Consider the following 25,054-nt stretch of genomic DNA (forward strand, 5'->3'; position numbering starts at 1 on the left):
GGGAGATCGGGCAGGTTTGCGCGAATTGATGCGAAGATGGCAGACGCCTCGCTCAACGACTCACCGCGCTTTTGTTCACTGCCAGGTCTCCGTAGACATTCTGAAAGCGCCTGTGAATGTTTGCAATGATCTAGTTTTCCACCGAAAAAAACTCAATGACTGCTCTCTTACTTAGGACGCACATCCGCTACAGACGCCATTCTGAAGGCTAGGTATAGCGGAAATTCATGAAATTACAGGAGCTGAGCGTAAATATTGCAAGATGTGTCACAAAAAAATTACGAAATTATTCAACCGAAATTGGCCGAGAAAGAATGTCTTGCATTACTTATTGAACGCCGCTCGCATTTTCATGTAGTTCTATTACGTTACAAGTTTGCCCAGAGGTCGATTTCGTTACCGGATGTACTATGTGTTGTGGACTGACAAGACAGCCAGTCCACAGTGACGGGTAACCGAAAGGCACGCGTACACACACGCCGGCTGGCGTGAGGTCTGAAACAGGATACGTGATGAATGCTATAAAGAAAAGTACGTAGCTGCGTTAATACTTAACTTTAATTCATCCTTGTGGTACATCGCTATTGTTAATACAAGTGAGACTCCAGATATGGTTAATGGCGCCTTGCTAGGTCGTAGTCATGGACTTAGCTGAAGGCTATTCTAACTGTCTCTCGGCAAATGAGAGAAAGGCTTCGTCAGTGTAGTCGCTAGCAAAGTCGTCGTACAACTGGGGCGAGTGCTAGTCCGTCTCTCTAGACCTGCCGTGTGGTGGCGCTCGGTCTGCAAATACTGACAGTGGCGACACGCGGGTCCGACATGTACTAATGGACCGCGGCCGATTTAAAGCTACCACCTAGCAAGTGTGGTGTCTGGCGGTGACACCACACTGTGGACCCCCGAAAGCATAAGAAACGTATCTTTGTCGTGAGCGAACGAGGTGCTTGCAAGTATCTGCGAGGGTCGTTCGCTGTGACGCAAACAGCTGGCTGTTGTAGCACAGTAAAGCTCTCTCGCCCGGCTGGAAACGGCGCCTCAGAGGCATCTGCTGGCGTGGGCTGGCATTCCGCGCCGCTGTCCTACAGGGCACAGGGCGCGCTCGTGCAATATTCATGGCGTAGAAAGTGACGCCGCCTCACACCACAGCACAGGCAAGTGTCACAGCCGGAGCGCGTCCGGAATGCCGCACACGTGTGTGTGTGTGTGTGTGTGTGTGTGTGTGTGTGTGTGTGTGTGTGTGCGTGCGCGCGCCTGGCAGTGGGAGGCTCTTCGCAACCCGCCACCGCAGTCCAATCGCCTCTGCTGCACAGAGTTACTCGTACGGTAGCTGACAGTGTGCGAATCACCCGAGACTCTGGCAGAACGATGGGACTCTGTGGTTAGTATCGCTTCCACCTTTCTAAAAAAAAAACACAGGTCACATCGCAACACAGTGGACGTCCAGTTTCGGTACTGGCGAGCAAATTCCAGTCTCCGTCGCCGATGAACAGCAGAGTGTGTGTGTGTGGTTTGAGGTTTTCGGGCGCTAAACAGCGTGGTCATCAGCGCCCAAACGCATAGAAACAGGAACACATGCAGTGAAGGGACGAAGACGGACACCGAACAAGGAGAACGGCTAAAAGACACAGACCTGACGCAGTTACAAATCCTCACATACAGAGGCAAAACGAGAGGAGAAGAAACGCACTAAAAGAGGAAAGGAAACACAAGGAAAAGAGAACAGAAATCGAAGTGAAACAAGTAGGTAATCGTGACTGGCGGACCTCTTACCTAAAGCCTGGGTGAGCCAGTCACCCAGCAGCACATTAAAATCCTCTCCCTAAAATCCGAGGCAACAAATTGGACAGGACACAAAACCGTAAGACCTTAACCGCAGTCGTTGTGTCGTCTTGCAAAATAGAGGGCAAATCCGGTGGCAAGGAAACCACCGCCCTCTGGTCAGAGAATAAAGGACAGTCAAGTAAAATGTGGCGGACCGTAATCAGGACGCCACAAGCACTGCAGATTGGGGGGTCCTCCCGCCGGAGTAAAAAACCGTGCGTTAAGGGACTGTGCCCGATGCGGAGGCGAGTGAGGAGAACCTCATCCCGCCTGCACGACTGGTAGGACGTACGCCATGGCCGCGTGGTGGCCTTGACCAGACGCAGCTTATTTTCACCGACTCCCAGCCACTCCTCTTCCCATTGACGCATAACACGAAAACGCAAAAGGGATGTAACAGCATGGAGGGGGACGGCACATTCAACAACGTGAGAGAGGGAACATGCATCTTTGGCAGCCACATCCGCCAGTTCGTTTCCCCTAATACCCACGTGCCCCGGCACCCAGCAGAAAGAAACCTCCTTCCCCTGCCGTTGCAGGTGGAGTAGGGCATCGTGGATGTTCTGAACGACCGTATCCGCTGGGTACAAGTGTTGCATGGTCTGAAGGGCACTCAGGGAGTCAGAAGAGATGAGAAACTTAAGACTGGGAACACATCTCATCTGCTCCAATGCCCGCAAGATCGCAAACAATTCGGCATCAAAGATGGTAAACGCTGCAGGAAGCCGTAACTTGACGACTCGATCAGGGAAAACAACAGCACAACCAACAGAGTCCCCCTGTTTAGAGCCATCCGTAAATACTGGTACATGGTCGGCATGCTGGTTTAAAATATCATAAAATAAGGAGGTAAAAACAAACACAGGAGTGCAGCTCCTCCGGTACTGTGACAAGTCTAAAAGGACACTGGGCCTCTGGAGCAACCAGGATGGCAGGCGGGTAAAACCCTGGAGTTGGGGTGCCACACGCTCCACACCAAGGGAAGGAAGTCGTCCGTGCCCTTTCAATGGAGTCACCCCGGCATTTGCCTGCAGCGATTTAGGAAAATCACGAAAATCTAAATCAAGATGGCCGAACGCGGGTTTGAACCGTCATCGTCCCGACTCAGTCCAGCGTGCTAACCACCGCGCCACCTCGCTCGGTCTTGAAATGAGCACAAGACACAACTCTCGAAACGCGATACTGAGCCTCCATTTATTTTAGAAAGAGCAGAAATGTATGGAATCTGGATCCAGAAAAGTATTTACCTCACTCCCAACTAAATACGCGCCGCGCGGGTTAGCCGAGCGGTCTTAGGCGCTGCAGTCACGGACTGTGCGGCTGGTCCCGGCGGAGGTTCGAGTCCTCCCTCGGGCATGTGTGTGTGTGTTTGTCCTTAGGGTAATTTAGGTTAAGTAGTGTGTAAGCTTAGGGACTGATGGCCTTAGCAGTTAAGTCCCATAAGATTTCACACACATCTGAACACACAACTAAATGCGCCGCAAAGGAAACGGCATTTCTACCTGCATCATGTGAAGTGTTGTTCGGCTACGCAACTCAAAAAGATGGCTTCTTTCGCGATTACTGGCCGTCTTGCGTTGCGATGTGTCCTGCGTCTGAAGGCTCTATTTAATGTAGACAATCACGATTGAATATGGAGTCCAGTCAAAGAAATGGCGTACCTAAAGACGAATACAACAATGTATCAATTCGAAAGAAAACGGGGTTGCACATGCTTGTCCTGTGGCCAAATAAAATTAGGAAATTAAGGATAACCACCTAGTGTCTGAGATACACAGGAATTGATTTCAAAATAATTTCGCAAGTCAAATACTGTCATTAACTGTCGTATTTCCAAGCAACGGTTTCACTCTGTCTGGCTGTTGGACGTAGGACCACTAGAACGCTACTGTTTATCGCGTACTTATGCGAGAACGTTATGCTCCCATATTATGCCACGAAGGGGACCCTAAGTTTAATTTTAACCGCCCCCGAAGTAGGAAGTACACTACATATATGATGTAGTAATTGTTAGGATTACCGTTAGAAACATAAAGTAAGGTGCAAGAGAGAAAATGGGAGCCGACAACTTCATTTGTCTCTTTGTTTTCAGTTAGTTTGGTTACTTGCTTTGTACACAATTAGAACCGCACATCACTCGGTGTTAGTGCACTGTGTATTTTATATCCTTACAGAATCTAAATTGAATTTCGTAAGTAATAAAAATTAGTTGATCACTTAATTTCTGCGTTTTTGTGTAACCAAAGCAATTACTTTTGCTGCAAGAATAGTTTACATGCACAAACTTTAAAAAAATATGTTATTATTATTGTTATTTTGTGCTCATTAGAACATTCTTCATTAATATCAAAGGCAAGAGTTTTCTTTTATTATTGATAAACGCGAAAGTTGTTTGTGAATAAAAGAAACGTGTTTTACATAAGTTCGTCGAAGTATTGAAGCGATGTTTGATGTACTTTTGCGTTTTTTTTCTCTCCTTAGTGAGGAAATTGTAATTCTGTCAGAGACAGCAAAGGACTTGTAATTCTGTCAGAGACAGCAAAGGACTTGGAAGAGCAGTTGAACGGAATGGATGGTGTCTTGAAGGGAGGATATAAGATGAACATCAACAAAACAAAACGAGAATAATGGAATGTAGTCGAATTAAGTCGGGTGATGTTGAGGGTATTAGATTAGGAAATGCGACACTTAAAGTAGTCAAGGAGTTTTGCTATTTGGGAGCAAAATAACTGATGATGGTCGAAGTAGAGAGGATATCAAATGTAGACTGGCAATGGCAAGGAAAGCGTTTCTGAAGAAGAGAAATTTGTTAACATCGAGTATAGATTTAAGTGTCAGGAAGTCATTTCTGAAAGTATTTGTATGGAGTGTAGCCATGTATGGAAGTGAAACATGGACGGTAAATAGTTTGGACAAGAAGAGAATAGAAGCTTTCGAAATGTGGTGCTACAGAAGAATGCTGAAGATTAGATGGGTAGATCACATAACTAATGAGGAAGTATTGAATAGGATTGGGGAGAAGAGAAGTTTGTGGCACAACTTGACCAGAAGAAGGGATCGGTTGGTAGGACATGTTCTGAGGCATCAAGGGATCACCAATTTAGTATTGGAGGGCAGCGTGGAGGGTAAAAATCGTAGGGGGAGACCCAGAGATGAATACACTAAGCAGATTCAGAAGGATGTAGGTTGCAGTAGGTACTGGGAGATGAAGAAGCTTGCACAGGATAGAGTAGCATGGAGAGCTGCATCAAACCAGTCTCAGGACTGAAGACCACAACAACAACAACAACAACAGTGAGGAAATAGCGTTTTCTAGCGCTGTTCGATAAATCTATATCGTTTTCTTTATTTTTACTACGACACCCACCTGGTTCACGTTACAAATTAACAATGGCCAAGCCGAGCGGTCTAAGGCGCTGCAGTCATGGACTGTGCGGCTGGTCCCGGCGGAGGTTCGAGTCCTCCCTCGGGCATGGGTGTGTGTGATTGACCTTAGGATAATTTAGGTTAAGTAGAGTGTAAGCTTAGGGACTGATGACCTTAGCAGTTAAGTCCCATAAGATTTCACACACATTTGAACATTTTGAACAATTGCCAAATAAAACTTGAATGAAATATTGACAATTTTAGTTTTTCTATAAATGCTGTTTATTCTTAAGTAACAGGCAGGTGGGTAACAACGTGAAACGAAAATTTTCCGTAAATTACCTGTCCCTTTATATATTCTCACTTACTTTCTAAATTGTTCACCTCTTCCGGTTTTTTATGGTACTTCTGTAGAGGAATCTAGTAAGACAATGGTCGCATTCGCAAAGAAAGCAATAGTTACGAGACAACGCCCGATAGGTATGCAACACACCAAATACACAGGTAAAGCGGATACGAACTTAACTGACCGAAGCTACTAGGAAAACAACCGTAGTCTATTTTTACTTACGGTAGTTTTACAACTCTACAAATAAGTCCCTCAGACGACGAGGATTTGCGACGTACCTTGGGTATGTCCTGCGGGTAGGCGGTGTCCCTGGGGGGCAGCTTTGGCGGGCGGTCTCGGCGCGAGGCCTGCTGCTGCTGGATCAGTTGGTCTCTGGCGGCGGCCACCACGCCCCCGGGCCCGCCTCCGACGCCCCCGGCGCCGCCCCCGCTGCTGCCCCCGCTGCTGCCGCCGCTGCCCGCCACGCTGTACGGATCCTCGTCGGGGATCGGGATGCGTGGGCGGTTGCGGATGTCCACTGGCCGTTTCACTGTAGCACACATCACAGACACCTGTTAGCACCGCGCGTCCAGTGCGGCTCCAGCGAAAGCAGCCGACTTCTAAATATGTACATCATATCGAACTGGAAGAAAGAGTGAAAAATAAGTCATACATTCACGTAACTTTTCGTTAAGCATCAATGCTTGACTGCTTAGTGTGAACAGAGGTAATGGGTTGTTCTCGTAAGTACAAAAATACGGAAACACTAAAAACATTAGGTGTCACCGTGCCTCATACTGTGTGAGAAAACCGCTGTCATTCAAAACAGTCGTCGGGGTTTGGATAAATACAGATACTGTATATGTTTCACGGGAATCTTAAACCATTCTTCCTCAATAATAGTGGTACGTTCGGGTAACGTTGATGGTGATGCACAGCGTCAGTACCCTTCTCTCCGAAGAAGACTATAGAAGCTCAATGTGATGCACACAAAACTAGTCTTGGACGATGCGAGGGGACCCAAATGTCTTGCAGCACGGCATCACCATTGCGGAACAAAAAAAATGGTTCAAATGGCTCTGAGCACTATGGGACTTAACATCTATGGTCATCAGTCCCCTAGAACTTAGAAATACTTAAACCTAACTAACCTAAGGACATCACACAACACCCAGCCATCACGAGGCAGAGAAAATCTCTGACCCCGCCGGGAATCGAACCCGGGAACCCGGGCGTGGGAAGCGAGAACGCTACCGCACGACCACGAGATGGGGGCATTGCGGAACAAACATTGTACCATGGGATGGAACTGACCAGCAAAAATGACCACATAATACGACCTCGCAGGGTAACCGTGGCGGCCACGCAAAATGGACGTGAACTCGGAGAGAAGTTGGAAATAGTGTGACACAAGACTCATCCGAACAAATGACTTTATTCTATTGCTCCCATAATCCAGGTTTGACGCCTTGGCTCCACAGTTACCCGTTCCGGGCACTTGCATCATGGATGGGCGGTTTTTGTAATTACAGCTCGCCCTGAAATTATTTACCTTCGTGTAGGTTTGGTGCAGACCGGATTCGCGAGGGCTACGTTCAGCGCTGCAGTTACTTCTGCACCTGTTATGCCCTTATTTTACGCCACAATCCTCATTCAATGCGTACTTTCGTCCATATTGTGCCTTGACAGATGATCCTTTTCCGCTTTCCCCGTATGCGGTGTAAATCTTCACTACGGTGGCTCTCGAAAACCAAACCCGTCGGCTAACTTGGTTACAGAAGCAACCACCGTATGAGCACCAACAATTTGCCCACCTTCGAATATACTGAGCTCCGATATAACGCACTCACGACTACATAGGACTTACACTTGCCAACGTACTGAGGACATTTCACAGGTACAGTTCGCAGCCAAATACAACACCACAACCTGTAGGCTTGGCTACCATCTGGAGTTATGTTCAAGGAAACCATTCTCGCGCTGTTTCCATATTTCTGTACACCCCCTATTAATATCGCATCAAAGACTGATGCCAAATTGCATCTTGAAATAAGATTCCAAGTTATAAAGTAGTTTTTTTGTTTGCCCTCCAATAGATAATAAATGGAAGACAAACGTAATTATTTCAACAAATTATTTTATTTCTAAAAGTTACGCACATTTGTAGTTACTTTTCGATATAACCACTGTAACGCTTGAGGGACTTGTCATGCCTCTGGACAAGCGTCCCAATACTCTATTCGAAAAAATGTTGGCGCCAATGAACTGTGATCGAAGATGAGACCTGTTGTTCGTTTCCTGAACGAGTCACAACCGCTTGCGGCCGGCCGACACGCGGGAGATCGGACAGGTTAGTGCGACATTGTTGCACACCGACTCACCGTGCTTTTGTTCACTTCCCGGTCTCCGTAGACATCCTGCACGTGCCTGTGAACATCTGCCACGCTCTGGCTTTCCGCCAAAAGAAACTCGATGACACCTTTCTGCTTGGACTGCACCTCCGTTACAGACGCCACTCTGAAGGCTACGTACAGCGCCGCCGCCTATCGGAACTTCATGAAACTACAGGGGCTGAAGCGGGAATATTTCACCGTGTCCCACTACAAATTCCCCATTTTTTCACCCGAAACTGGCCGAGAAAAAAAATTTTTGAATTACTTATTGAAGGGCCTCGTAATATCGCGCACAGTGTGAATCTAGGTATCTGATGGGTCTATATGACTGGAACGTTAGTATAGCTCTGTAGTTTCCAGTTCAGCAGTAAGAGGAAACAGTTCGCCGGTTAGTTTCTGTTGCGACCGACGCGTGGAACCAGGCGCGCGTGATGAAGTGCTTCGTTTGGAGAGCCGCGGCATTGTCTCATTGCGTGTACGTTACCACAGATGGCATTGTCAGTGGCTGCTCTGTGGCGGCCGTCGGGCCTCGTTAACGTCATGTCCGGTCGGAAGAGCACAAAACGAAGAGGTGGCCGGTCGGGTCCTGCCAGGAGCTGCCTCTGACTGGACGCCGGCGTAGCGTCTGCCAGCGATAGCCGCTGCACAATGCACACGCGCCACAATGCCTATATTTATCTGGCGTGACTCGAGGAAACCGACGGACGTATGTGCCGAACCCACCGGGCGTGAACACGCGCGATCCGCCTTAGTCATCCACAGAGCCGCCGAGGCGGGCAGCGAATGCCTCGATCCTGTCGCTATTGGAGGCGTTGCGCATCCGCAGCCACAAGAAATCTTCCTTCCACTTAGCAGCCCTAGGACTCGCTACTTCATGCACTAGAAAATCTGGTATTAGCCACTGCATATGCTTGATACGTGGAATCTTCAGCCCAGTGTAGTATCCAAGGACTTGTCACTTGAGGAAGCGGAAAAAACAAGATGGCTCTGAGCACTATGGGACTTAACATCTATGGTCATCAGTCTCCTAGAACTTAGAACTACTTAAACCTAACTAACCTAAGGACATCACACAACACCCAAAAACAAGATACGAGACATTTCGCTATCATTGTGTAACACGTTTCTCAGTGAGTAAAGGAATCATCCAGGTTTTTTTTTTTTTTTGGGGTCATCAGTCTTTTGACTGGCTTGATGCGTTGCACAACGAACTCATTCCCTGCTCCAACCTCTTCATTTCAGAGTACCACTTCTTCCTACCATCCTCAATTGCTTCTATGGATTTTTCCAGTCTCTGTCTTCTTCTTCAGTTTTCACCTTCTACAGATCACACCAGTGGCATGGAAGTTACTCCATGATGTCTTAGCCGACCGTTGTGACCGAGCGGTTTTAGGCGCTTCGGTCCGGAACCGCGCTGCTGCTACGGTCGCAGGTTCGAATCCTGCCTCGGGCATGGACGTGTGTGACGTGGGACTGATGACCTCCGATATTAAGTCGCATAGAGCTAAGAGCCATTTCAACCATGATGTCTTACTAAACGTCCTATCCTTCGGTCGCTACATCATGTCAATGTTGTCCGCATGATCGTCTCCTCGTTGATTCTGTGGAGAACCTCCTCATTCTTTGTCAGTCCACCTAATATTCATCATCTTTCTATATCATCATATCTCAAGCACTTTTGCTCTTTTCATTTCCATATGCCCCACACTTCGATACAATCCTGCGTTCCAAACGTACATTCCCAGAAATTTCTTCTTCAAATTAAGGCCAACGTTTGATACTAGTAGGCTTCCCTTGGAACGTCCTATTTACCCGTGACAGTCTGCTCCCAATGCAGCAGTATCCCTGTACTTCATCTACTCCATTGTCCCAAAATTTTATGTTAAGTTTATAGCTGATCTCAGCTTTTCTACTCCTCATTATTTTCGTGTTTCTTCAGTTTCCGTATTCCGTACTCATTAGACAGCTCATTCAATTCTCCTTCAATTTCACTGAAGATAGCAATGTCATCGGTGAATCTTATCATTTATATCCTTCCACCTCGAATTTTAATCCCACTCCTGATCTATTTCATTTTTGTCACTGCTTCTTCCTTCTACACATTTAACAGTAGCTGCGAATGACTGCATTCCTGTCTTGCGCCCTTTCTAATTCGAGCAATTCGTTATTGGTCTTCTTTTCTTACTTTTTTACCTCTTGATTCTTCTACATATTCTTTATTACTCGTGTTCGTCTATAATTATCACCTATTTTCCTGACAATTCCGATAATGTTGCACCATTTCAGATTGTCAAATGCTTTTTCCAGGTCGACAAACGCTATGACAATGTCTTGATTTTTCTTAAGTCCTGCTTTCACAATCAATCGTAACGTCATAACTGTCTTCCTGGTGCCTTTACCTTTCTTGCCGGCCGTGGTGGCCAAGCGGTTAAAGGCGCTACAGTCTGGAACCGCGCGGCCGCTACGGTCGCAGGTTCGACTCCTGCCTCGGGCATGGATGTGTGTGATGACCTTAGGTTAGGTAGGTTTAAGTAGTTCTAAGTTCTAGGGGACTCATGACCTCAGATGTTAAGTCCCATAGTGCTCAGAGCCTTTACCTTTCTTAAAGCCAAACTAATGGTTCCAATGGTTCTGAGCACTATGGGACTCAACATCTGAAGTCATCAGTCCCCTAGAACTTAGAACTACTTAAACCTAACTAACCTAAGGACATCACACACATCCATGCCCGAGGCAGGATTCGAACCTGCGACCGTAGCAGCCACGCAGTTCCGGACTGACTAGAACCGCACGGCCACCGCGGCCGGCAAAGCCAAACTAATCGTCATCTGACCAACCCGTAATTTTCCCCCTTTCTTCTATAAGCTATTCTTGTCAGCCAACTGGATACATGAGCTGTTAAGCAGCTAGACGCGTAACGGTCTAGTGCGAATATCGAGTGCGTGTTAGGGTAGTATCGTGTTTGTGTCGTCGAGTAGAACGCAAGAAATGAGAGGGGCTGCCGGCCGGTGTGGCCGAGCGGTTCTAGGCATTTCAGCCCGGAACCGCGCTGCTGCTGCTGCTGCGGTCGCAGGTTCGAACCCTGCCTCGGGCATGGATGTGTGTGATGTCCTTAGGTTAGTTAGGTTTAAGTAGTTCTAAGTCTGGGGTACTGATGACCTCAGGTGTTAATTAAGTCCCATAGTGCTCAGAGCCATTTGAACCATTTGAGAGAGGTTGAAAACCGGTGTCAGCACAGGGAACAATGGGGCAGCCCAACCTAACGTTCTCATTCGAAGGACGTATCGCTTTCAACAGAGGCATACAGCCTGTCACGGTGACACACAGCGGAGAGGTTTATCTTTTTATTTTTCAGTAAACGACACGTACATCACAGAACTTGTTCTTTATAAGAAGATAGAGTTGCTGGGCACAGAAATCCGTCTACAAAACTATCGCAGATACGAGCGACAGGACGGATAAACAACTTACGGTCAATTGCGTCACTATTTCTTTCGTCTGGTTACACACCAGACGCCACCGCAGAAGTGCCAGCCTCCGTACAAAGAGAACTATGATTAAAAACCTCGTAAAACCTTAGACGCAGTGACGACAAGGCCGTAAAGGCAACCACAGCGCATTAAGTTGTGATCTGGTGTAACGTCGTTAAACGCCAGCCTATAGGAGGAGCCACGAGCTACTCAGCCTTTAGGATGACGTACCCGTCTGAGACATTCACAATTTAATTTCCTGCCAAACCCGTGCTGCAAAAACTCCATGCGGGGTGTTCTAGCTGAGGCGTTTAACACAACGAGTCAGATGTCGTAGTTAGTGCTAGAAGGGTTGCAGACGACGAACAATTTTCGTGTGGTTACTCTGTTTGGGAAATAGTAGAGCCAAGGCGAAAACAGTAACTCAACTGTTCGTTCCGTGACCAATTGGGTTTCCAGGTGGCCTGCAAGGCGACTAAAGAAACGCTTTGCCGAAGAAGAACAAACAAAGCGAGACGTGCCCACGTAACGTCATGCTTTGCTTGGCTTCGTTGGTGGCATCGACAGCGAGAAGAAAAGTCTTTTTTCTTGAGTCACTGGTAAAAAAATATTTGGTTAAAGCTGCTGTCTAAAATTCGTTAACTCACATCAAAGTACTCCCAGCTTCATACCCTTCTCGGTAACATTACGTGCAGTTCTACAGTTGATGAATACAGATGAAAAATCAAAGAGTAACAGGAGCGTAACATACTAATTTTTTTATTTTTTATTTTTTTTTTTTTTTTATAAATTAACTACCGGTACAGATCCACCAACGATGACGACGAATACGTGATAATAAAGGGTTTCAAAATGCACGAATATTTTTGGGGAAATTCTTAATAGTCTCAATACATGGAGTCAAGGCCCATACAAAAAAAAAGGCAGCGTGAACGTTTCTTGTACGTAGCGACCGACACACTGCAGTCGGAGTAGAAAAGGTGATTGTGTATTAAGAGGCAGTCGACCTTGCACAAGAATTACACCGCTAGGAGTCTTGACAAATACGTTCACAGCAGAGAAGCTACGGATGCTAACCGCGAGGAGCTGCAACATTGTCCGTGACTCACCAAGACGCGTTGCAGTAGATCTTCTACGTCAGCGTTCGATGTCTACATCGTTCCTAGATAAAACCAACTCTAAATCGACAGTACATTTCTTTCATGTTGGACGAAGGATAATTTAGGTTTGGCACAACAAGTGCACGTGCTAATACTACATAAAATACATGCTTTAAAATCACAGCGTAATTCAAAATATGTTGCATAATTTCAAGCTAATACTAGATTTTTTACGGTTTTACACCCGAGGTTTACCATTTTGCAAAAGTGACGGGTTTCTAACCATAAACTGCAATAATAAGTAAGTGAAAAAACTCCTACTACACGAACTTTGCAGATTTTTTGAGTCTTATTGCCTTGTACCCGAGTGCAATATACGTGTTTATTATTCGTCGTACTAAATAATTACATCAGCTTTTAACGCAAAACCGATTACCCTAATGTAGTAGTTCTGAACTTTGGAAGATACTTTCCAAGTCTTTAAGTGTTATCGTATAAAATTTTGTTTTCATAAATTATAAAACCAACTCATGACAATAAAGATGCAAAACAATTCTGGGTTAGAATCATTTTGTTTTTTCATACATTAAAACACCATTCGCTGAACTAATTTTAGGTGACAGATTTAAACTGATTCTTGAACATAGTCTCGCAACTGGACCGTCGTCTTTCTCAGACAACACTTTGGTAATCGAGCTATCGAGGCCCACGCCGTGGTTCCCCTGACAACTTCATTCTGTTAGACCTCATCTCTTCCAGTCAGTTGCCAACTCCACACGACTTCTCCCAAGATGCAGCGTGGCCAGAGGAGAAAAATACAGAGGAGGGAGATAGGCCTGGATCGTTTTCTGTGACTAGATAATTGCGAGAAAATTTGAAAGGGAGATAGAGGTTAGTGAAGTCCATTTAACATAAAGAACAGTTCCGCCTGGTATCGAAACGGAAAAATACCCCCCCCCCCCCATTTTAAGGCTCGTAATGACGCCTTTTCGATTCATCAGTTACTCGTACTCGATTCCACACGAATGGCAGACACAGCTGCAACCCTTTCGACAGTTCTGCCATTAAGCCGAATAACGGGCAAACCAACGAAGCATTGGAACGTAAGGTCGCCCGAGTAAATAGCCGCTGAGGCTTTCAAGTAGCCTTGACAAGGCCGCCGAGTGGGATACAAGGCGAGCGTTTTGTAGGCGCAGATTATAGGTGGGCAGAAAACGAAACCTCGTGCGAGCGTTCTAGCCTTGACCACCGACACTCGTAGAGTCCCTGAACGAGGTATGCTGGTAATTTAGTTGGTGGCATTGGTCGTTATTTTTCATGTATAGACGCAAGAATATTACGGCTGCAAGCAGAGAGTCACAAATCAAATTCACGACGAATTTATTTTAATTTTAATGAACTCTATTCGCTTCACACTACCTTCACGAAGATGTTCCTGTGAATCTTCAGAATATAAGTCTTTCAGTTTTTCCAAAACAACGAGAATGATATATTTTACCATGTCATAATAACACATTATAATAAGCAGGTCCTCTGCTATTCAGCAAAACGCTGCTATTGGACTCGAAAGCAGACGGAAGGTCTTTTGCGCGTAGCAGCGACTGTACATCGTCGGAAAAGTTTTCATTGGCATGACAGTGTCGGAAATGGACTACTACCGATTGACTATCGGTTGGATTCACCTTTTCCCCACTGTACCAAAGCCTGTGGAAAACCGGAAAACAGGAGAATCTAAGCTTTTGAGGTGCGCTGTTACAAAATGTAGAAAATTAAGCGGAGTGATAAGAAATGAGTAATATGTCCGCAGGATCAGTGGGGAAAGAAATATCCGAAAACCACTGACCAGAAGCAGTGATTCATGGTAGGACATCAGGGAATAGCTTGCATGGGACTGGAGGGAGCTGTAGAGAGCAAATCAACAATAATAGAATACGTTGGGTATAAATGATACTCTGAGGTGAAGAGATAGACACAGAAGAGGAAGTCCTGTGAAGGGCAGTCTACAAACCAGTCAGAAAACCGATGATGAAGGAAAAAAAATTGCGTTGTAACTACTGCTGACGTCGCTCATCTTTACGTTCCAGAGATTGTGTTCACGTACAGATGAAAGAATGTTTCAAAAACAAAATTCGCCCTGCAAACTGTACTCTACAGTTCGCGTAAGACATTCTTAGATATAGTACCAAAGAGCTGCTATAAAACTTTAGTTTGCTGCATCTGCTTTCGACTACTCCATCATCAGGTAGATTTTAAAGTTTAAAATGACATATGCCACGTGTCCATAATTTAAACAATACACAGAGTGTTCATGAGTTGCCGTTACGAACTTCTAGGATTTGCAGAGGGGAGTGAGTACATAATACTTTGAACAGGAACCCATGTCCGGAAACGTAGCGTTTCCGTACCGGTACTACAGCCGACTGCAAACATGTTTGCTAGGTAGGTATGCAATTGGGTGGTCATGGTGGGCTGTGGTTACGTCGGATCGGCTGATGTCATTTGACGTCTGTCCTACCTCTCTGACCTGGTTCGAGCCTCATTCACATGTCGGTGAGTGGTAGAGCAACATGGTTGAGCTCACGTTTGCAGAATACACCGACATGAACCTTCCGACTGGCGAAGCTCGTAGTAACGGAAGAGCTGCCTTTATCAAGATCGCTCTCCACAATGTCTGACTCCACCGCATAACCTGTTCGCCACGGTTATGCAACGGCTTCGAGAATGGGTAGCTTCACCGTCGGCAGGCATGACTGGTGCTCCAAGAAGACGCCGCACACTCGAATTGGAAGAGGCCGTACAGCATGGCTTTGAAGAGAACCCGTCAACGAGTACACGAGCAAATTTCTTTGGCTATTAACAAGTGCAGCTGTAAAACAATTTCGCTTTACAACCATGTTTTCAAACGGATGTATCACGGGAAATGGAAAGTTTCTGGACATGAGTTTCAGTTCAAAATATTATCTATTCTTTCCCTCTACAAATCCAAAAAATTCGTAACGGGAATTTGCGTACGCCATGTACTTAACATACTTTGGAGCATAAGATGTTTTTGGGTTCCGTGGTCATTTGTTGACATTTTGCCAGCTGGCTTTCGTTTTGGTATCTTCAGTCGGTAATTTTTGTGACGTTTCGTCAGCTCGAGGAGCTAGCATTGTCAAAAACACACCCCCAATTTCTAGTGCCAATGCACTTATGGACACACAGTACGTAACATTTGGAGTTTTCTGGTCACTAGATGACGACAAAATAGTCGAAGGCAGCAGCTCCAGGGTAAAAGTTTATAACAAATACTTGGAGGTTTATACAAACAGCCTTTTGTTCGCTTGGCCTGGAGTCTTGTTCCACCTACATCTACATAAATACTTCACAAGCTAACGTACGGTACTTGGCGAAGGGTATCCTATACCACTAGCTTGTCATCTCCTTTCCTGTTCCACTAGCAAATAGAGCGAGGAAAAAACGACTGTCTTTTACGCCTCCTATTTATCTTCATCGTCCTTACGCGCAGTGTGTTTGCGGCAGTAGAAACGTTTGGCAGTCAGCTTCAAATTCTAGTTATCTAAAGTTTCTCAATAGTGTTTTTCTAGAACAACGTCGCTTTCCTTCCAGAGATTGTCATTGGAGTTCGCGAAGCATCTCCGTAACACATGTTGTTCGAACCTGTCGGTGACAAAGATAGATGTCCGGCTCTGAATTGCTTCGATGCCTTCCTTCAATCCGACCTGGTACGGATCCCTAACACTCGAGCCGTACTCAAGAATAGGTCGCACCAGCGTCTATATGCAGTCTTGTTTACAGGTGAAGCAATCTTTCCTAAAACTCTCCCAACAAACCGAAGTGGACCATCCGCCTTCCCTTCCACAGTTATTACATGTTCGCTCCACCTCACATCGCTTTGCAACGTCACGCCCAGATATTTAAACGCCTTGACTGTGTCATGTAGGTCACTAGTAATACTGTATCCGAACATCAAAGATTTCGTCTTCGTACTCATCTGCATTAACTTACTTGTTAGCTCACTTAGGGCTAGTTGCAATTCATCACACCAAGTGGAAATTTTGTCGAAGTCGTCTTTTGTTTTCTTACAGTCTCTCAACTTCACACCTTACCGTACACCATGGCATCATCAGCAAACAACCGCAGATTTCTGCCCATACCGTCCGCAAAATCATACAGGGTGTTTCAAAAATGACCGGTATATTTGAAACGGTAATAAAAACTAAACGAGCAGCGATAGAACTACACCGTTTGTTGCAATATGCTTGGGACAACAGTACATTTTCAGGCGGACAAACTTTCGAAATTACAGTAGTTACAATTTTCAACAACAGATGGCGCTGCAAGTGATGTGAACGATATAGAAGACAACGCAGTCTGTGGGTGCGCCATTCCGCACGTCGTCTTTCTGCTGTAAGCGTGTGCTGTTCACAACGTGCAAGTGTGCTGTAGACAACATGGTTTATTCCTTAGAACAGAGGATTTTTCTGGTGTTGGAATTCCACCGCCTAGAACACAGTGTTGTTGCAACAAGACGAAGTTTTCAACGGAGGTTTAATGTAACCAAAGGACCGAAAAGCGATACAATAAAGGATCTGTTTGAAAAATTTCAACGGACTGGGAATGTGACGGATGAACGTGCTGGAAAGGTAGGGCGACCGCGTACGGCAACCGCAGAGGGCAACGCGCAGCTAGTGCAGCAGGTGATCCGACAGCGGCCTCGGGTTTCCGTTCGACGTGTTGCAGCTGCGGTCCAAATGACGCCAACGTCCACGTATCGTCTCATGCGCCAGAGTTTACACCTCTATCCATACAAAATTCAAATGCGGGAACCCCTCAGCGCCGCTACCATTGCTGCACGAGAGACATTCGCTAACGATATAGTGCACAGGATTGATGACGGCGATATGCATGTGGGCAGCATTTGGTTTACTGACGAAGCTTATTTTTACCTGGACGGCTTCGTCAATAAACAGAACTGGCGCATATGGGGAACCGAAAAGCCCCATGTTGCAGTCCCATCATCCCTGCATCCTCAAAAAGTACTGGTCTGGGCCGCCATTTCTTCCAAAGGAATCATTGGCCCATTTTTCAGATCCGAAACGATTACTGCATCACGCTATCTGGACATTCTTTGTGAATTTGTGGCGGTACAAACTGCCTTAGACGACACTGCGAACACCTCGTGGTTTATGCAAGATGGTGCCCGGCCACATCGCACGGCCGACGTCTTTAATTTCCTGAATGAATATTTCGATGATCGTGTGATTGCTTTGGGCTATCTGAAACATACAGGAGGCGGCGTGGATTGGCCTCCCTATTCGCCAGACATGAACCTCTGTGACTTCTTTCTGTGGGGACACTTGAAAGACCAGGTGTACCGCCAGAATCCAGAAACAATTGAACAGCTGAAGCAGTACATCTCATCTGCATGTGAAGCCATTCCACCAGACACGTTGTCAAAGGTTTCGGGTAATTTCATTCAGAGACTACGCCATATTATTGCTACGCATGGTGGATATGTGGAAAATATCGTACTATAGAGTTTCCCAGACCGCAGCGCCACCTGTTGTTGAAAATTGTAACTACTGTAATTTCGAAAGTTTGTCTGCCTGAAAATGTACTGTTGTCCCAAGCATATTGCAACAAACGGTGTATTTCTATCGCTGCTCGTTTAGTTTTTATTGCCGTTTCAAATATACCGGTCATTTTTGAAACACTCTGTATATGTATATGGAGAACAACAGCAAACCTATCGTACTCCCCTGAGGTATACCTAATGATACTCTTGTCTTTGATCAACAATCGTCGTCCAGGACAACAAACTTGTTTTTTTTTTTTTTTTTTTTTTTCCCAAGAAGTCTTCGAGACACTCATGTATCTGTGAACTAATTCCTTATGCTCGTACCTCCGTCAACATCCTACAACTTTATTCATCGACCTTAAACTGACTGTCTCTGAGTGAGGCCATCTAAAATCGTCGTATTCGCCATATTAGTCCTCCGCCACGCAGCGTTCGGAAGCCGTGCGGAGCACCCCAGGTTGCGCGTGTACAGTTATATACACGTGCAGGCCTTCGAGCACCGGGATGAGTCACTTTCAGATCATCTACCTGCTGTATGTGATACCTCGCTTTCCAGTAGGCGATCAGACTGAAGTCACTCGACGGCATAGCCTTTGACGAAGCTTCGAGTGTACTTCTCTCGGAGTTAAGGTGCGCACAGACTTGCAGCAAGCGCCGCAGCCGGCGGTCAGCGAGCCCGCGTGGGCCGCAAGGACGGACGCTTCCCACGCGTCTGCGCGGCCACCGGCGCTCGTCTTTTGTTCCTCCGACGCCGCCAACGCGGCGGCGAGTCATCCGCAGCCAGCAACGCCCCTCCCTCCCCGTTCGGTGACGTCGGCCGCGAGTTATGGCTCAAGCGCGGCAGGCCGCGCGATAAAGCACGCGCCCCACCCGTCGCCGCAGGCGGTAACGTCACGAATTTATGGCGTGCCGTGCCAGGCAGATCTGCTTCATCGCTTTGTTCCGACCAGTATTGCGCAAACGCTTCCAAGTATAGGATTCTGTATGGTATGTGGCCACATGTCGGGAGCACGCCTTTCATAGATGCAGTCGACGGTAAATACCTACCAGGCATAGCGTAACTACAGATCCGTTGTCCGGAACGATGTGCGTCTGTGATGTACTGCTGTTTCTGTCGCCTACAAGGAAAGCTTTATTTATTGCAGTCTATAAATAGTTTGCAAATACTGAACCTACTGATACCACTCATGACGTCATCTCGTGGTCATGCGGTAGCGTTCTCGCTTCCCACGCCCGGGTTCCCGGATTCGATTCCCGGCGGGGTCAGGGATTTTCTCTGCCTCGTGATGGCTGCGTGTTGTGTGCTGTCCTTAGGTTAGTTAGGTTTAAGTAGTTCTAAGTTCTAGGGGACTGATGACCATCGATGTTAAGTCCCATAGTGCTCAGAGCCATTTGAACCATGACGTCATCAAAATGATGCATATCACTGATCAAAATGCAGTATGTCTAAAGCACGCTCCATAAGAAGACTTTAGAAATACGAGTAGCGTTCGATAATTAACGCAACACATCTCTTCCTCGACCAATGAAATATTGCCGCTTCAGCCCCTGTAGTTTCATGAAGTTCCGACGTAGCCTTCAAAATAGCGTCTGTAACGGAGGAGTGTTCCAAGCAGAATGCTGTCATTGAGTTTCTTTTGGTGGACAACCAGAGCATCGCAAATATTCACAGGCGCTTGCAGAATGTCTACGCAGACCTGGCAGTGAACAAAAGCACGGCAAGTCGTTGGGCGAGGTGCCTGTCATCATGGCAACAATGTCGCGCAAATATGTCCGATTTCCCGCGTGCCGACCAGCCACACACAGCTGTGACTCCTGCATTACTAGATCGTGCGGACACCCTCACTCAAGGCGATGGACGGACCACAATCAAACACCTCGTTGGACAACTGGACGTCTCTGTTGGTAGTACTGACAAAACTCGTCCACTACCTGGGGTATTCACTGATGTGTTGCCGCTGTGTTCCTCACCATCTAGCATGAGACTGTTAAGACTAACGAATTGCTTGAGCATTACGAGGCTGTTCGTAACAACTTTTTGTTGAACATCGGTACAGGCGATGAAAGATGGGTCCATCACTTCGAACCGGAAACGGCAGTTCATGGAGTAGCATCACACCACCTCTCCTCCAAAGAGAAGGTTCAAAGCCGTACTCTCAGCCGGCGACGGTCTTCTGAGACTCTGAAGGGATTATTCTCTTTGATGACACAATGAGATTTTCACTTTGCAGCGGAGTGTGCGTCGATATGAAACTTCCTGGCAGATTAAAACTGTGTGCTGGACCGAGACTCGAACTCGGGACCTTTGCCTTTCGCGGGCAAGTGCTCTACAAACTGAGCTACCCAAGCACGACTCTCGCCCCGTCCTCACAGCTTTACTTCTGCCAGTACCTCGTCTCCTACCTTCCAAAATTTACAGAAGCTCTCTTGCGAAACGTTGCAGAACTAGCACTCCTGAAAGGAAGGATATTGCGGAGACATGGCTTAGCCACAGCCTGGGAGATGTTTCCAGAATGAGTTCTGCAAGGTTTCGCAGGAGAGCTTCTGTAAAGTTTGGAAGGTAGGAGACGAGATACTGGCAGAAGTAAAGCTGTGAGGACGGGGTGTGAGTCGTGCTTGGGTAGCTCAGATGGTAGAGCACTTGCCCCCGAAAGGCAAACGTCCCGAGTTCGAGTCTCGGTCCGGCACACAGTTTTAATCTGCCAGAAAGTTTCATTCTCTTTGATGTCCTCCCTCATGATCAGGTGATCAACACTCAAGTGTATTGCGCTAGCCGGCCGGAGTGGCCGTGCGGTTCTAAGCGCTACAGTTGGGAACCGCGTGACCGCTACGGTCGCAGTTTCGAATCCTGCCTCGGGCATGGATGTGTGTGATGTCCTTAAGTTAGTTAGGTTTAAGTAGTTCTAAGTTCTAGGGGACTGATGACCTCAGATGTTGAGTCCCATAGTGCTCAGAGCCATTTGTATTGCGCTACCCCTAGAAAATTGAAAAAACGATCTCAGCGTGTTCGCCGCTACAAAAAGGCAAGCGAACTTCTCCTTCTGCATGACAACACTAGACCTCATACAAATCTGCACCCCCAAGAGGTGCTCACAAAACTTCATTACATTACCAACCCTACTGCCGTAATCTCGCACCTTCCGACCCCCATGTCTTTGGCGCAACGAAAGTTGCGCTGCACGGAAAGCAGTAAGTTGATTATGGGGAAGTTGTTGATGCAGTAAGGGGTTCTCTCCTAGGTTGACCAGTAGAGTGGTAGCATTCGGGCATACGGGCCCTCCCGGTAAGCTGGCGTAAGGTCGTCGTATTCAATGTAGATTGTTTTTAGGCAACATAGTTGTGTGGAGGTAACAGCGATTAAGTTACTTAGAATCAATTATTCAAAATGACAGTCACAATCGCATTATTTATTTTGCCGCCAACCAGTTTCACCCAGCGATGGGGTCATCTTCAGGGCAATTTAACATTTGGTCGCTCGCTGGAGTCGTCACCCTCCTGTGAACGGTTCGTGATAGTGCACAGGCAGGATGACGACTCCAGCGAGCGACCAAAATGGTAAATTGCCCTGAAGATGACCCCATGGCGGGTTGAAACCGGTTGGCGGCAAAATAAATAATGCGATTGTGACTGTCAGTTTGAATAATTAATTAATGTAGATTGTGTTGAATAATAAGGTCTTTTGGCGCAAAGAGTGGGGAATGTTATGGTGTACGGTATTCCTGAACAGAAGCAACGTACTTTCAGAAAAAAAATGTGTTGCAGTACTTATAGAATGCCTCTCGTATGTCATTTATTACCGGCCTAATATCGTTGGCACGTGCCCACTATCAGCTGCATCTTATATATTGGTTTCTAGCACATACCAAAGACATCTTCCAATAATTGGTTAGCAGAGGTTGAAAATACCGCTTCAGTTGTAAATTACTTTGTTTTCACACGATCGGTTTCGGACTGTTATAAGCCCATCCTCAGGTGTCGTAGCTGTGCTGTGGTCCCCGAGCGCCTCGTGTACTAGGCGCGGTGTGTTGCCTATGAGCGGAGAACAGGGGCCACAGCACAGCTACGACACCTGAGGATGGGCTTATGACAGTCCGAAACCGGTCGTGTGAAAATAAAGTAATTTACAGCTGAAGCGGTATTTTCAACCTCTGCTATAACGCTCAGTTGCGGATGTTCTGCCAACAGATTTGTTTGTAATAATTGGATAATTATTAGCCTGTTGCTGGCAAACGTCTTGTCAAGTGCTAAGGAACCATTATGTAAGATGCCGCTGATTATGGGCATGTGCGCCCGATACGACTACGGGAATAAATAAGTAAAACTAATCTCTATCGGACAGCTCATGCCAGGCCTATCCACCAGTTCCATATCTTCATTCCGTCACAGTACTGTCCAGTGTGTGCAGGAAGCGTGGCTGTTTAGAGTTTTAGAATGTAAAATGTACGCACGACGACTCGTGTACCGTGCGATCCACATCAACTTCGATATCGTAGAGTTCTTTTTTTTTTTTTTTTTAATTTGACACACACGCCATTTGATACGGACATGCATAATACTGCGTATGCGACTGATGATGGGTTCTATGCCCGAATATCAGCATGTTTTATTTGCAACTCATGCGTTTTAACAGGAAATGAGCTTCATGGCAGTCTACAGTCAATTACATCCGTAGTTCACTCTCAGTTTCCACTTAAACCCTCGTCACTGGTTAACAGTAAACGCTACGTTCTCACCTAATACAGGGACGTATGTCTTTCCGTAAACTAATAACCATTCCGAGATATTGAAGTCTGACGTTTGCTATGTACGGAGTGCTATCGTTATTACATTTTCAGACTCGGAAACAGGAAATGGTGCTACCGACACACGGTAACATTTCATATTACTTATCTACGGATCGACCCACGGCAGTGGATAAAGTTGCTAATGGATGACAGTATAGTAGCGCCAGATCTTGAGGTAAACTGTTGGTAGCACAGTTGTGTGGCAAGCAAGGGGTTGGAGAGATGGTGGCGTTAAATGTTAAACTCTTGCCGCATTATCTCACGGAATGACGTCACGATTGTGAACTTTCAGGTACAGATATGCAACTGGCACATTGCAATGTTGTCCGTTGCACTAATTTATACGTCCCAGTAGTAGTAATCATAAAACAGCTTATAGACTTCGGATAGAAACTCACGACTAGCTATGATTTACGAAGAGAAAATTGAACGCTGCATCGACGAATGATTCACTCATACTTGTCAATATTTTAACGCGGTACTGTTCGGCTGAATTAAGAAGACAGTCACCACGGACCGGTTAGGATGTGTCTACAGGAACACTCATCGCTAAACCAGCTTGCGACCCCTGGCAGTAGCACATCCTCTCTGTCCGTCGCCGTGCGTCATCGGCAAACCCAATCCTCCGACACAATTGCCGGTTCTCTTGCTCCGCCAGGGCAGCAGCGGAAGAAGATGCCGTAGAGCCGCATTCCTCCGACTCCTCCTCTTAATTGGCTCTTCATGCACTCTGTCACGGTCGAAAATACCTTTTTCGCATCAGTGCCCGTGGCTGCTTCGTCACTGGTGTGTGGAGTGACGAATGGGTAGCCGAGCCGAGTTTACGAAAGGTCGTTCAGAAACACGGTTTGCAGATCTTGTGGTGTGGGTGACGGAGCCCAGTCAGCGGAAGTCGCAAGTAGCTGTAGCTGAAGTTTGCGATCAGCGTGAAATAGTGGAGTGTACGACTTTGCGGGAAACCAGAAAGTGTGGAAGAACACTGAGGACATATTCCCAGTCTTGAGTGTATGCTCAAAGTGTCCATAGCCGTCTTGGTCACGTTCTTCAGAACTGCATGCAGCGTCATTCTGTATTTGTGTAGCTTAAGCGTTTTGTACACGGAGAAGGTTCCGTTAACGGATTCTGCCCGGTGAAGGTTTGTATTGAAAAAAAGAGATCGGCGCTCATAGCTTTACGGATATGCTAATAAATCATGCTTTATATATTGAGCAAAGAGTGCCACCTGTTCCGATTACCAGTGATTCATATTCTTCCTGTTACTTGTCTCTGCACTGAACGAATCGTCTATGGACATGACACTGAACTTTCCATTAAGAGCTGACTATGAACTGTTTACCTTGAGCTGAGGAGAGAGCACTTGTGTATTATCTGAAAGCGTTGTCCTTTCCTCTTGCGTTCAAAGAATACTTGTCTATTCCAAAGAATATTGTTCTGGAACGTTTGAGAGCTTCCTCCCGATCATGGGTGGGTCATACACAACGATCACTCCACAGTTTAGAATCTACGAATGTCAACGATTCTTTCATTTGACATTTCGTACTCGATATAAATTTAATTCCAGAAGACTGTAACTGTACAGGAGTTGTGTATTGTAGCTTCTATTCGTAATAATTCACGTGCATTGCGTGGCATGTTTACAAGATGTAAGTTGCCGCCCTCTTTGCATGCCGAGGTCATTTAGAATATTTAGGACTGATATCCTGCGTGTTACAGCTTTACATCTCTACTTTTTTAATGGGATTTAGACTAACGCAAATATCAATATCATCAGACACAATAGCCGTGACTGCACATTCCTCGTACTGGATGGGTATAATTAAAGCGCAGCTACCCACAGAGGCAGCAGAGAGATTTTCGTGTGGCAGCAAAACTTTGTAGATATTCTTATGCGTCAATGAGGAACCGATTTACACCGGAAAAATACAATTCCATTTTTGTCCACCAGGTGCAAATCTGGTGCTGCGAATTCAAGAAAGAAGTATAAAAGTTTTTCCACGTGTAATTGATTAGTAACGGGACATAGGGAGAAAAGGTGAAAGAAGTGAAAAAGCCACACTGTCGATTTTATTATTAACCGCCACTTACGCATTTTTTTCAATATTATCACGGGGATTGTCGACGAGATGCTGTACAGTGCCAGATTTGCACCTGGTAGCCAAAATCGGAACTAATGTTTTTTTCTGCGTAAATCGTTTCCGCACTAACGCGTTA

General features: G+C 46.3%; 1 protein-coding gene across 3 annotated transcripts in view; it reads right to left on the reverse strand.

Annotated features, from left to right (window-relative positions):
• LOC126161331 (uncharacterized) overlaps window positions 1–25,054 on the reverse strand; it is a 681,344-nt gene that overhangs the window by 41,191 nt on the left and 615,099 nt on the right. For all 3 annotated transcript variants that reach the window (XM_049917091.1, XM_049917090.1, XM_049917092.1), the window contains exon 7: window positions 5,815–6,065. In XM_049917091.1, the coding sequence (XP_049773048.1) occupies window positions 5,815–6,065 (251 nt within the window). The remainder of the gene's footprint in view (window positions 1–5,814; window positions 6,066–25,054) is intronic.

The sequence above is a fragment of the Schistocerca cancellata genome, chromosome 2 (genome assembly GCF_023864275.1).
Source record: "Schistocerca cancellata isolate TAMUIC-IGC-003103 chromosome 2, iqSchCanc2.1, whole genome shotgun sequence".
NCBI lineage: Eukaryota > Metazoa > Arthropoda > Insecta > Orthoptera > Acrididae > Schistocerca > Schistocerca cancellata.